This window comes from Hemiscyllium ocellatum, chromosome 6, assembly GCF_020745735.1.
Source record: "Hemiscyllium ocellatum isolate sHemOce1 chromosome 6, sHemOce1.pat.X.cur, whole genome shotgun sequence".
Lineage (NCBI taxonomy): Eukaryota > Metazoa > Chordata > Chondrichthyes > Orectolobiformes > Hemiscylliidae > Hemiscyllium > Hemiscyllium ocellatum.
The window spans coordinates 78,494,485-78,509,776 of record NC_083406.1 but is presented as its reverse complement, the minus strand read 5'-3'; the positions used below and the strand labels follow the sequence as shown (position 1 = coordinate 78,509,776).

Below are 15,292 nucleotides of genomic sequence, written 5' to 3'. Positions count from 1 at the left end.
GGAATGTTACTTGTACTCTTTATAATCAAGATGGATTAAAAGTACCTGATCAATTTTTCTGTCACTTCTTTATTTTCAATTATTAATTCTCCAATCTCACTTTCCAAAGCTAACTTGGTTAACAGCTTTCTTCTTTAAATATTGATAGAACGTCGACTGTTTTTATATTCCTGGCTAGCTTTCTCTCTTATTCTATATATTTTCTTCTTTACCAAAATTGGAGGTGTAATGGACAGTGAAGAGGGTTACCTCAAATTACAACAGGATCTGGACTAGATGGGCCAATGGGCTGAGAAGTGGAAAATGGAGCTTAATTCAAATAAATGAGAGGTGCTGCATTTTGGGAAAGCAAATCTTAGCAGGACTTATACACTTAATGGTAAGGTCCTAGGAAGTGTTGCTGAATAAAGAGAGCAGGTTCATAGCTCCTTAAAAGTGGAGTCGCAGGTAGATAGGATAGTGAAGGCGGCATTTGGTATGCTTTCCTTTATTGGTCAGAGTATTGAGTACAGGAGTTGGGAGGTCATGTTGCGGCTGTACAGGACATTGGTTAGGCCACTGTTGGAATCTTGTGCGCAATGCTGGTCTCCTTCCTATTGGAAAGATGTTGTGAAACTTGAAAGGTCCAGAAAAGATTTACAAGGATGTTGCCTGGGTTGGTGGATCTGAGCCATAGGAAGAGGCTCAACAGGCTGTTTTCCCTGGAGCGTCGGAGGAGAGGGGTGACCTTATAGAGGTTTACAAAATTATGAGGGGCATAGATAGGATAAATAGACAAAGCCTTTTCACTGGAGTCGGGGAGTCCTGAACTAGACGGCATAGGTTTAGGGTGAGAGGGGAAAGATATAAAAGAGATCTCAGGAGCAACCTTTTCACGCAGAGGGTGGTACGTGTATGGAATGAGCTGCAAGAGGATGTGGAGGAGACTGGTAAATTGCAACATTTAAGAGGCATTTGGATAGGTATATGAATAGGAAGGGTTGGAGGGATATGGGCTGGATGCTAGCAGATGGGACTAGATTGGGTTGGGATATTTGGTCGGTATGGACGTGCAGGACCGAAAGGTTTGTTTCCATGCTGTATAATCCTATGACTCTATAATTTTTGTGTTGGCTGTTTGCATTTTTTTAATATTCTATCCAATCATCTGACCTGCCACCTGTCTTTGTACAATTGTATGTTTTCTCTTGTAGGTTAATACCTGTCTTTAATATTTCTAGTAAACCAGATTGTCTTGGAATCATAGAGATATACAGCAGGGAGACAGACTCTCTGGTCCAAGTCATCCATGCTGACCAGATATCCTAAACTATTTTACTCTCATTCGCAAGCCTCCAAACCGTTCCAATTCATATACCCATCCAGATGCCTTTTAAATGTTGTAACTCTACCAGCCTCCATCACTTCCTCTGGCAGTTCACTCCATACACGCACCAGCGTCTCAGTGAAGATGTTGCTCCTTAGGTGCCTTTTAATCTTTCCCCTCTCATCCTAAATTTAATCCCTCTTATTTTGGACACCTCTACCTGGCGAAAAGATGTTGACTATTCACGCTATCCATGCTGCTCATGACCTTATAAACCTCAATAAGGTCACCCCTCAGCCTCCGATCCTCCAGAGAGAATAGCCTCAGCCTATAGGCTCTCCCTAGAGCTCAACCCCTTCATCACTGGCAACATCCTTCTAAACCCTTTCAAGTTTAACAACATATTTTCTAAAACCGGGAAACCAGAATTGAATGCAGTATTCCAAAAGTGGCCTAAACAATGTTCTGTGGGTCCATACTTTGGAATTTTTTTCTTGCTCGTTGGAATGCATCTATTCTGTGTATTCTGAGATGTGCCTTTAAATGTCTGTTACTGCATCTCCACTACCCTATCCTTTAACCTAATTTGCCAACTGACTTCAGCCAATTCTGCTTTCAAGCCTTCATAATTGCCATTATATCAACTTCCCTTTAAAAATGGTCAGGTTCACTACTCTGTCCTTCAAACTGATTATAAAGTTTAATTATATTATAGTCACTGTTGTCTAAGGGTACCTTCATTAGGAGTTCATTAATACTATCTCATTAGATAATACCATATCAAATGTAGCCTCCTCTCTGCTCAACTCTAGAGCAGGTGTCTAAGAAACTATCCTGAAAACGTTCTACAAAATTCCTCATTTAGGTTAGCTTTGCTGTCCAACATTTCCCATGATTATCTGTCTGACTTTCTGACAAGCTCTTATTATTTCTTCCTTTGTGCTCTACCCTACCATGCAGTATTACTTGGGGACATTTGACATCACTCCCACAAGTGACTTCTTGCTTTTATTGTTTGTCATTTCTACCCAATCTATCTTGGTTCATGGATTTTAGGAAATTAACTACTTTTCTTGTCTCCACAAAATTTAAATTCATAGTCTAAACTGCAGACTTTTCTTAATTTAATCACCAAGGCAATGAGCCTCATCACAATAGTTGATGTCCAGGGACAGCTGCAGCATTTGTATTCAAGTCTCATTTGCAATCTCATCAACCTTCAAGATGATTTGTTCACTGAAAATATTGGCTGAGATCATGGTTGAGCCATCATGGCAGGCAACAGTGCACCCTATTGAACAAAAGTGTCCTAACATTTTTAATTAATTCAGATACTTACGAAAATAAGTCGAACCATTGCTGCTTTGTCACAGATTCCTGCCGTAACAGCTTTAGAACAATGGGGCGCATATGGTCCCATTTATCCTCAAACTGAAGGGAACCTTTATTCTGAAAGAAATTAACATGAAGAGTAGGAACAGCATTAATTAAGGCATTAATATCAGTGCACCAACTTATTTCAATACTTAAGAGTCACAGATTCATACGGCATGGAAACAGACCCTTCGGTCCAACCAGTCATGCCAAACATAATCCAAAGTAAACTAGCTCCACCGACCTGATCCTGGCCCATATCCCTACAAACCTTTTGCATTCATGCATCTATCAAAATGTCTTTTAAACATTAATTGTACCCACACCCACCACTTTCACATGAAACTCATTCCACATGCGAACTACTCTGTGTAAAACATTTGCCTCATGTCTTTTTAAATCTTTCTCCTCTCACCGTAAAAATGTGTCCCCTAGTCTTAAAAGACAACCACCATTATCTCTATCAGATTGCCTCCTGACCTCCTACGCTCCAGTGAAAACATTCAGCCTTTCTTTATAACGCAAACCTTCCATACCTGGCAACATCTTGTTAAATCTCTTCTGAACCCTCTCCAGCTTGATAATATCCTTCCTAAAACTGGGCGACCAGAACTGGGCACAGTATTCCAGAAGAGGCCACACCAATATCCTGTACAACCTCAACATGGCTTCCCAAATCCTTATTCAAAGTACTAAGCAATGAAGGCAAGCATTCCAAATGCCTTTTTAACTACCTGGTCTATGTGAGTCAAACTTCAAAGCATTAAGTTAAAAATCACACAACACCAGGTTATAGTCCAACAGGTTTATTTGGACGCACTAGCTTTCAGAGTGTTGCTCCTTCGTCAGGTGGCTATGGAGTATAAGATCGTAGGACACAGAATTTATAGCAAAAATTCAAAGAATTATGTACCCACACCTCTAGGTTCCTTTGTTTTACAACACTACTCAATGCACTACAATTAATTTTAAGCCCTACCCTTGTTTGCTGTACCAAAATGTAATAACTTGCAGTTATCCAGACTGAATTTATCATAAATAGCAAAAATGCATTGGAATAAAGATTTACATTACAATCCAGATTATGATATTTAAAATAAATCAAAAAATTACACATGCTGGAAATTTCAAATAACAAAAGTAAAAATTGCTTTACCTCCTTAGATGCTGCCAGACCTGCTGTTTTTCTCCAGGGATCTGTTTTTATTTCAGATTATAATTTTTATTATCCAAACAAAGCAGTAGTTTACAGGCCACGGGCCTGATTCATACACTAGTTACCAACTCCATTTACCAAATATGGATACTTTTTAGGCTGAATAAAACCATTCACAATCTTAGCGACCTGTTAAACTCCAAGCTCTGCTGGTCTTCAGCCAAGCGGGTCTCACTTTCTGGAATTCCTTACCCTAACCACTTTACCTCTCCAATTCACACCTCAAATTTTCCCTAAAATCTTAGGTCTTTGGTCCTACTTTTGTTTCTCTCTCCTAATCTTTCTTTCATTGGACTAGCATCAGTTTCCCTCACACCTGTCTGAAGTATATTGCAGCAACTTTCTGTTTTAAATTGAACTTCATAGATGGCAGCTGGTCAGCTAGCAATGGGGTTGCCAAGTTGTCTAAAGGGAGCATTCATCCTTTGATTTGATTTATTGTGGTCACATGTGCCTGGTTACAGTGAAAAGCTTTGTTTTGCAGCACAGGCAGATCATAGCAAACAGGGATATACAGATCATAGGTGCTTAGACAGAGCGAGGCATATGGGTTACAATTGCACACAAGGTATGCAAAGCAAGATCAACATCAACATGATTTGAAGAGAGGTCCATTCAGTAGTCTAATAACGGTAGAGAAGAAGCTGATCTTGAACGTGTTGGCGCATGTGTTCAAGCTTCTGTATCTTCTGTCTGAAGGAAGAGATGCGAAGCAAACATTTCTGAGGTGGGAGGGGTCTTTGAAGATTATGGCAGCCTTTCCATGACAACGAGAAGTGTAAATGGAGTCCATGGATGGGAGACTGGCATCCGTAATGGCCTGGGCTGTGCACACAACTTTCTGTAGTTTCATATGGTCATGAGCAGAGCACTTGTCATAAGAGGCCGTTATGCACCCCGATAGTATGCTTTCTATGGTGCATCTGTAAAAGTTGGTGAGGGTGCTTATGGAGATGCCAAATTTCCTAAGCTGCCTGAGAAAGAGGAGGCATTATTGTGCTTTCTTGACTGTCACATCTATGTGGGATATGGGCCAAATGCTGGAATTTGGCTACACAGTCATGGGTGTATAGGGAGTACATTAGTGGACTGAGAACACATCCTTGAGGGGCCTCCAGTGTTGAGGGTTATCGTAGAGGAGGTGCTGTTGTCTATCTTCACTGACTGTGGTCTATGGATCAGTAAACTGAGGATCCCGCTCCAAAGACAGTGCAGAGACCTAGGTCTCTGAATTTTGAGATTATGGTGGAGAATATGACGTTGAAGATGTAGTTGTTGTTATCTAGATGTTCCATGGATGAGTGTAGAACCCTCTAACATCGGTTAATTGCATATTCTAATAAGGATTCTTATGACAGTGGTAGCGTCCCTACCTCTGAGCTTGAAGGTTTTGGATTTATGCCCTATCTTTCCCAGATAGGAGTTATAACTTGATTGAGTAGTTTGATTAAAAATATCTATAAATTATAGTGAACTAATCAGAGTTTAAGCTCTTTTTAAAATTGTAGTCTCCACCATGCAAAGCTGTTAGTTGATAATTTGGAAAATCTGATAACATGACAAACCACTGTACTTATAGTTTTATTCTGTTCCTTTCACCCAATTTAGAATTTATATCTCAGCTGTACAATGTGCTAGAAATATTTATATTCTATAATTCCATATTACCACGTGTTTTAAAATTTATTTCTTGGGCAATGCTTAACAAATAGAATTTCAATAGAAATCATTGTCACTAATGTCTTCCACAAATGATGATGATACAAGGTTAAAATTGCATTTTAAAAGCCAGCATAAGAAAACCCTCTTTTCATAAAAGTAAATCAAAATGTGTCAGTTTATATCTCTTCTATTCATGCAGATTCCAAATATATAATATTTGAATAATAAATCAAGAAAGGTAGTGACTGTGAAACACAGGTGGGATTAAGGGAGAACTGAGGGCAGACAGAAGTAGTCAAACTAAAATAATAATTTCCTCCCACAGATACAAAAATTCTTGTAAACTCAATTTTTTTCAGGGCCAGATAAAGTGTTCAGTAGTAAATAGTGAATTTCTAGGCATGCTAGGTGCAGAAAATACCATTCTCAACCTTTGCATCTGTGCTTGTTACAAAACTAGTGAGCAGATATGCAAGTTTGAACCTTTGCAGTAATTTAATGCCTTTGAATTATAAATTCATCAGTAGGGATTTTAATAACATGCCCTAAGGAAGTTAACTCTAAATGCAACATTCAGATTTCCATATTTGACCACATATATGCAGATTCTAGACTTTGTTGACACACATCCTCCACTTAAAATAAATGCCAATAATCCCATTATTTTCAATTAATAATTCTATTTTATTCCAGCATTACATCTAACAGTCATCTGGCACGCAAGTCAAATTGCTGTGTGTGTGCTATGCAAGACATCAATGCTGAATTGTGACTGATTGAAAGTTTCAATAATTGTCTACCATTTGCATTTATACTATATCCGTAGTGTTACAATTAATTAAACTTACTTCTATTACTGAAAAGTTTTGATGTTTAAATTGTGTTTATTTAATGCATAAGCAGAGCTGAACTGAAGCCTTAATAGATTAATTTTATAACCGATCTGATTAGTTGTGAAGATGTTCCTGTCAAAACAACGTAAAACAAAATTTTGAATTTTTCAAAATGAATGCCTGCATGACATTGTCAAAGGGGATGATTACCAGCTGACATTCAGACTAACTTTATATATAAAGTTTTGCAAAGTGCTGAGAAGCCAAGTGACATGCATGGAGTACAATATACAAGCTACAATGGATCTTTAGTGCATCAAGGAGAAGCATATTGGCATTAGTCATAGAGACTTACAGCACAGAAACAGACCTTATAGTTCCAACTCATCCATTCCGATCAGCTATCATAAGTTAATCTAGTCCAATTTACCACCATTTGGCCCATTTCCCTGGAAACCATTCCTATTCATACACCCATCCAGATGCCTTTTAAACGCTGTAATTGTACCAACCTTCACCACTTCCTCTGGCAGCTCATTCCATACACACATCATTTTCTGTGTGAAAATATTGTCCCTTAGGTCCTTTTAAAATCTTTTCCCTCAAGTTGTGGACTCTCCCATCCAAAGGAAAATACCTTGTCTAGCTACCCTATCCATACCCCTCAAGATTTAATAAACCTCTTCAAGTCACTACTCAGCCTCAGACGATCCAGGGAAAACAGGCCCAGCCTATTCAGCCTCTCCCTACTGCTCAAATCCTACAACTTTGGCAAAATCCTTATAAATCTTTTCCGAACCCTTTTAAGTTTCACAGCATCCTTCCTAAAAGAAACAAACCAGAAACGCAGACAGTATTCCAACAGTGGTCAAACCAATGTCCTGTACAGCTGGAACATGACCTCCCAACTCCTATACTCAATACTCTGACCAATGAAGGAAAGCAAACCAAACGCTTTCTTCACTATCCTATTTACCTGCGACTCCATTTTCAAGGAACTATGAACCTGCACTTGCAAGGTCTCTTTGGTCAGCAACACCTGACAGGACCTTACCATTTTGTGTAGAAGTCCTGCCCTGTTTTGCCTTTCCAAAGTGCAGCACCTCACATTCATCTAAATTAATCTCCACCTGCCATTCATTAGCCTATTAGTCCATCTGACCAAGATCCCACTGTACTCAGGAGTAACCTTCTTCGCTGTCCAATTTTGGCGTCATATGCAAACTTACCAACTATATCTATGTTCACATCCAAATCGTTTACATAAAAGACAAAAAGCAGCAGGCCCAGCACTGATCCTTTGGCACATCACTTGTCACAGGCCTCCAGCCTGAAAAGCAGCCCACCATCACCACCCTCCATCTTTTATCTCTGAACTGTATCAAAATGGCTAGTTCTCCTGTATTCCACGTGATCTAACATTGGTAACCAGTCTATCATGAAGAACCTTGCCAAATGCCTTACTGAAGTCCACACCGCTCTGCCCTTATCAATCCTCTTTGTTACTTCTTTGAAAAATTCAATCAAGTTAGTGAGCCATGATTTCCAAACCATAAAGCCATGTTGACCATCCCTTCTCAGTCCTTGTCCTTCCAAATAAGTGTAAATCTTGTCCCTCAGCCTGCAACAACTTTCCCACCATTGACGTCAAGCTCACCAAAGTATGGTTCCCTTATCCCTTTCTTAAATAGTGACAACACATTAACCAACCTCCAGTCCTCCGACACCTCACCTAAGATTATCGATGACACAAATATCTCAGCAAGGGACCCAGCAATCACTCTTGGAAAACTGGGTCTCTGCAGCAGAGGATGGATCTTGCATGACTGAGAAAGAAAACTTCATAACTCAACGTTAGAATGCTCATGGACATCAAAAGTGACCAAAGGGAGATCCAAGATGGTGGCGACCCTGCAGAGCTCTGCCCAAGAGTCAGGTAGAGTGGAATGGCCACCCTCACTTCACCTGTTAAATGAATTAAAATAGTTTTTGCCCAGCACCCTTGTCCATTTTGCATCAAACGTTAACAGTTTGGTGTTTTTTTTTAAAAACGACTAAGGGCAAAGGTTCCCATAGTTCGCAACAGGCAGGGACCCTCCCCCCTCCTGCAGCAGCAGAGACGTCCACGGCTGCCTCGGGGGATTTACCTGCAGAGGCAAGCCTGATTTCGAAATTCGTTAATCTCCGAGAGAAGATCGACGCGTCCATTGAGGAGACCCAGTCCAGAGTGACCAAGAGATCGAGAAACTCAGGCAGCGTGTCGGAGGGGTGAAGCAACGAGCCATGGCCTCGGAGATTGCTGTTGAGTCATCTTTGGGTCAGGTCCGGGCTCTGGAGCAGCGAGTCCAGACCCTGGAGGAACATATCGACGACCTTGAGAATCGAGGTCGTTGGAAAAATATTCGGTTGCTGGGCCTTCCCGAACGGGAAGAGGAAGGCCAGCTTGTTGATTTCCTGGAACAATGGCTCCCACAGCTGTTGAAACTGGAGTTGGAGCTGGGCCTGGTACAGGTTCAGCAGGCCCACCGGGTCACTGTACGCAGGCCGGGTTGGGCCAGCACCCCCACCCAGTCCTAGTTCACCTTCAACGCTACAGGGAAAAATAAATGCTGCTGGAGGCCTCCAAAGTCTTACGGAAGGATCCGCATGCCATGATGGAGAAGAGCTCCAAGATAATGTTGTTTCAGGACTTCTCTCCAGTCACAGTCTGCAAGAGGAAGACATTCGACAAGGCGAAGCAGCATCTGAGGGACTTAAATATTCAATATTCCATGCGATGTCCAGCAATGCTGCTCTTCAGTCATGGAGGATCTGTATATAACTTTGGATCACCGGAAAAAGTAAATGAATTCCTGGATGCTCTCAAATAGATTGCGGGACTTGAACTGTATGGACAACAACTTTATTTTGCTCCCCCTCCTCCTCCTCCTCCCCCCTCCCCCCCCCCCCCCCCCATTGTCTTTCCTTCTTCTTCTCTTCCTCTTTCTTTTCTCCATCTTCCCTTGGCGGGGGGGGGGGGCTCCTGATTATTGCGGAATGTCTCTGAGTAGGTTTTTTTTCTTATTTAGGGGCTTAATACTTGCTGGGATTGTAATTTTGTAATCTTACATATTTTTATCTTGTGCTGTTTTGTTAAGTATATTTAGGTGATAGTGTTGGGGGGGGGGGTGTCACCCACTTTTAACTTCTGTTATATAAGATGTTGGAACTTATTTATTTTATTTTGTGATGCCTGGGCTGAGGGCAGGGCACTAGCTGGGAGAGGTTATGGCGGGGTTATTGGAAGACAGTAGTGCCCCCTGTGAGCAAGGGGGAAAATCACCCTCTAAATATACTTTATTATTTTTATTTATTTTATTTAGAAGTAGTTCTTAGTTGTTCTGATTTAACTGTTTCAAAGAGTTTTTTTTATATGTAAATTGTTTCTGGTCTGTATTCAATGGCTTTTGGGTGGAGTTCTTCATCTTGGAGGGGGCCTTGGGCTTGCCTGGCAGGCAGCTCTTTTGGTATTTTCAAATATGAGACTTTATACAAAAGAAGACCACACTGATGATCAATCCTTATAAATCGGATAAGGAAAGGATTGTGTTTTGGCTGATGGGTCCGCCCTCGGTCAGTACTCTCTACCACCTACTATGCAATAAGGCATCGAAGGACATGGACAGTTATATAAAACTTGGAGTCAAGAATTAGGGTTGGAAATCTCCTTAAAAATGTGGGAGGATGTCTGGGAAAATGCCAGGAAGATCTATCTGTAACAGAATTCAGGCTACTCAATTGAAGATATTTCACAGGGCTTACATGGCACCTGAACGACTTGCAAAGTTCAAGGCTGGAGCATCTCCATTGTGTCCTAAATGCAAAATCGAAGTTGGTACGCTTAAGCATTGTCTGTGGACATGCCATAAGATCCGCAGATACTGGGACGGAGTAGCGAATGCCTGGACAAAGATTTTGGATACGGAGATTGGATTGGACTGAGTGTACCTACTCTTGGGCTCCCCAAATTTCCCCTCTTTGGATGTATATGGGAGAAAATTATTCACTATCCTTTCCTTTTGGGCGAGGCAAAATATTTTAGTGAATTGGGTATCCAAAGGTCTCCCAGGACTTTCAAACTGGTACAGGATAGTCATGGAATATATCCCCCTTGACTTCTTTACGAATATGGTGCACCAAGAAACGGAATTATTTTATAGAGCATGGCAGTCCGTTTTGAACTATACTAACACAGATATTTCGGCCATATTGTCTAGGGCCTTTGTTTAGCCGTGGTAATAGTTCTGGCTGGTTCGGTTGACCCTGGGAGGAGGAATCCCATATAAATATGGGTTTTGTTATGACTTGATGTAAATCAATTTTGAGTATGAATTTAGTTATTTGTTTACCTTTTTGTTATTGTTAGTAATGTATGATACCTTATTTTATGTTTTGGTTGTTTGCAGAATAGATTAGTAGCTAGTTTTTTAAAATTTCATATTGGTGCTATTATTATGTTGTAAAGTGAAATATACTAGTTTGTATTATTATTGTAATTCTGTAAAAAATCTTAAAAATCTTCTTTGTCAATAAAAATATCTATTTAAAAAAAAGTGACCAAAGGCAATGGAATCCTCAGCCACCTAGCACTCAGATCCTGCTCGTATCAACTGACAAGAGTATATGACCTCTCCTTACCATGATCTGAAGTCACCAGCTGCTGAAAGAAGACCACTATTGTCCCTCAATGACTACCACTTGGTGGCTCTGACCTCAATAATCAAGTTCTTCCAGAGGACAGCCTAGGCTCGTAGTTCTAGCCTCCCAGCCTGCCTTGATCCCTTGCAATTAGCCTAACATTGCAACAGATCTACAGCAGATCCCATCTCATGGCCCTACACTCATCCCTGGAACATCTGGATAACATGGATACTTAAGTCAAGCTTCTACTCATTGAAATGGAGCTGTAGTCAATTATGTATAATTCCAACCAAACTAATCTCCAAACTGCGAGACCTTGGTCTCCGCTTCACCGTCTGCAACTGGATCCTCGACTTTGTGATCCACAGACCACCACCAGTGAGAAAAAGCAACAGCACCTTCTCCACAACAATTCTCAACACTGGTGCCCTGCAAGACTGAACATTCAGCCCTTTACCGAAATCCCTGTATGCGCATGGCTATGTGGCCAAATTTTGTCCTAACTCCATCTACAAGTTCACTGACAGCACCACTGTCACAGGCTCGATCTCAATTATGACACTGAATACAAGAAAGAGATAGTGTCAGCAAAATGAAAGAGCTGGTCATTGACTTCAGGAAACAAGGTGGAGGGCATGCCCATGTCTACAACAGTGTAGCTGAGGTGGGGGTGTGGGGGGCATTTGTTCAGAAGAATTAAGGATATCTGTTCTTGCGGTCAATGGATCAATGTAAATAAGGTGATAACATTTGTTCACTTGTGGAATGTGTGGCAGTACTTGCTTTTGACCCAGAGGCCTAGAAGCTGTGCATATTTTACAGTTGGATATTGGATAACTGAGTTTCGGGTTTATATGGAAGACTCTTAACAAAACTCAGACTCAATAGGAAAAGAGCGTGTAATTTAATAAGCTGAGTGAAATGTGCAAGTAATAGAACAATCCTGATACATTTTCATGTATACCACACTGAGCAGATTTGAATTTATGAAGCTCAACTCCCTAATCCTGACTGTCCTGGAATGCGAATGTCTCATTACCCTGACAAGCTAGGAAAACCTACGCTGAAAGACTGGAGCGACTGGGCTTGTATACCCTTGAGTTTAGAAGACTGAGAGGGGATCTGATTGAGACATAAGATTATTAAAGGATTGGACACTCTGGAGGCAGGAAACATGTTTCCGCTGATGGGCGAGTGCCGAACCAGAGGACACAACTTAAAAATACGGGTTAGACCATTTAGGACAGAGATGAGGAGAAACTTCTTCACCCAGAGAGTGGTGGCTGTGTGGAATGCTCTTCCCTAGAGGGCAGTGGAGGCCCAGTCTCTGGATTCATTTAAGAAAGAGTTGGATAGAGCTCTTAAGGATAGTGGAATGAAGGGTTATGGAGATAAGGCAAGAACAGGATACTGATTAAGGATGATCAGCCATGATCATATTGAATGGCCAGGCTTGATCAGGGTTTCCCACTTTGATGTGCATGTAGCTTAATTAGGTAAGTGTACTCAGACCTGTCAATTAGTTTTTCTTCCTCTACAAACTTTTGCCATTTTATTGCTGCTTATGTGATTAAGGACATGGTGTTTTTGTAATCTCAGTACCAATTTCTGTATAAAGACAGCTTGTTTGCAACAATAAGGGGAGTAGCTCAAGAGAGCTCTTAGCGGTAAGAGTTGGCACTGCTACTCCACTAATGGTTTTAAAAACCTTAGATACCTACAAGACAGGCTTGAGCTATGTTATATTGTAACATTGATGCCATTGATAAATAAAGATTATAATTTAAACTAAACTGTCTGTAAGAGGTTTATATTCCAGACTACGATCTCTGGGTTGAACCGAGAGACTTACAGGTGGAGCCCATTAGGGATTCCCTGAGCCGTCTTGAGTAGATACTTTAACACCTACTTATGGAAAGAAATGCTGACAAAGATCATGTTCACAAAGTTGTTTTGTCATTCATTTCCTGAAGAAGGGCTTATGCCCGAAACGTCGATTCTCCTGCTCCTTGGATGCTGCCTGATCTGCTGCGCTTTTCCAGCAACACATTTTTCAGCTCTGATCTCCAGCATCTGCAGTCCTCACTTTCTCCTGGTGTGTCATTCAGACTAGGATCTTAGATGCCTTTCAAGGATTCCTCATTTGTGTGAGGCTCATGATATTTCATCCACAGCTAAGCTACAGTTAAATATCACAAGCATCAGTACTTATGCCCTGTTCCTGGACATAAGTAAATGTACAATACTTTAACAGTAATGAAAGTAGAACTTAAAATAAGTTTATGCCTTCTATCTATTTTAACATATTTTTACTTTAGCACTGTGCATGAGCCCACTATGGTCCTTGTAAAATGGAACAAAATCTAGTCATAAACCCTTCTGCTGATGGGAACATTGCCAGAATAAAACATACTGTGTTTTATAATGTGTGAAGTACTTGTAGTAAATAATGAATTTGTACCTGCATTAGCAGTAGCAATTCTGACAGAAAATTGGAAAGATGAATGCATCAAACAAAAACATTATGCAAATATATTTTGAAGTCCAATGAGAAACAAAATGAAATATTTTCAGTAATTAGTACATGTATAGGTACAATTGCATTATAAAACATTCAACTTTGAGAGAACCTAAATTTGCATCCTCAGTTCATTTTGAGGACCCAAGACTAATAATGGAAACCATTCAGGCAATAAAGGCTCCATGCATAAAAGTATTTAACTATTATTTCCACAAAGATGACATCGATACAATTGTTTTTAAATCTGGAAGTACACAGGTCAGAGTTACAACAGCATAACAATTCAAATGGAACCTCTAAGAACACCGAAATATCATTCCACTAACACTTCCCTTATTTGCAACGCATTGCACAACTCATTCAGCAGTTTTCTGATCCTATTAGTGTGCAAAATTTAAAGTTCCTGTAAAGAACAGAAACCCAAAATGTCTATTTTCCAAAGATGCGGATTATCCGTATTTTTTCCAACCATTTTGAATCACGTTAGCAACATATTTTAAAAAGTACTATACTGGCTAAGTAAAGTTATTTTTGGATATTATGCATTCCAAGTTCTTCACAGCAAGCTGCTAACAAGTGAACTGTTACCATTCACTTCCTACTGCATCCCTGCCGTGGGAAGGAAAATCGAGGAATCTACGATACAAATTGGAGTCTCACTCAGATGTGAGGAGCTCTAGGATTAACTGTTCCAAAAGGACATCGTTCAACACATACCATACCTCAAACTTTAACCAAGTTAAATTTTGTGAAATATATATGGTAGGCGCACAAGCATAAGTCTGTTCGGTTATAAACTCGTCCCAGCGTAAGGCAAGGCAGGTCATCACTTTGGCAACGCAGGGCTGCTGTGAAGACTGCGGGACATTGGAAGGAACATGCTTTCATAAGTGATCTTCCGCCTTTGAATTTCCTCTGCACGCTCCCCGATCCCCCGGGCCGTTCATTACCCGAGCCCCAGGCCCGCGCCGTGAGTGAGGGGGGTGGATGGGGGGGGGCCTGGGGGTGGGTGGGGGGAAGATAGGGGACACTCGGTAACCCGACACAGTTCACCCATCCTCCGCAAAGCCCAGTGCGCAAAGCAGATCAGAGACTGCTGCAGAGGAGCGCGGCGCGTTAACACTGAGAGACGGAACGGTCCGGGACCGGGGTGGCCCAGCCGGAGTTCGGGGCTGAGTAGATCCGAGCCGGGGCCCCGCTTACCTTTAACAGATTGGACGCCATGTTCAACTTTACTGACTCCTCACAGACTCTCGCGAGACTTCGTCAAAGGGGTTAACATGGAGGGAGGGGCCTTCGGGCGGAAAAGTGACAGAAAATGTGGAGGAGGAATAATAATCATAAACAGTCCACCTCATAAAATAAAAGGAAATGGTTCACATCGTCACGGAGCGACCATGCGAACGGCTTGTCCCTTTCGGATGTGCGTTTTTCCCCGACATTAGCGTTGTCCGGTCTCCATTCCGATCGTCCCTCCACCTGCAGCCCGATTCTAAACTTAGCTCCACAACAGCAGACCCATATCAGGCTCCTTCATGTGATTCCCTGGCAACAGCCAACCACAGCTTCCTCCTTCATTCAGCCACACACTCCGGGAACACCGCCCCTAGAGGACAGCGTCACTCCCACTCCTCCTCCTCCTCCAGCCCCCTCAGCAATCGGACAGCGACACTGCAGCCGTTCAGACCAGGCAGTGCCCT

The 15,292-nt window shown here is 41.4% G+C and overlaps 1 protein-coding gene across 1 annotated transcript in view; it reads right to left on the bottom strand.

The window, feature by feature from the left end:
* LOC132816452 (cullin-5) overlaps positions 1 to 15,038 on the bottom strand; it is an 80,561-nt gene extending 65,523 nt beyond the window's left edge. The window contains exons 1-2 of the mRNA XM_060826055.1: positions 14,796 to 15,038; positions 2,646 to 2,755 (exon numbers count right to left, since the gene is read on the bottom strand). Coding sequence (XP_060682038.1) covers positions 2,646 to 2,755; positions 14,796 to 14,816 — 131 coding nt within the window. The 5' untranslated portion in view covers positions 14,817 to 15,038. The remainder of the gene's footprint in view (positions 1 to 2,645; positions 2,756 to 14,795) is intronic.
* Between the last annotated feature and the right edge of the window lie 254 nt (positions 15,039 to 15,292).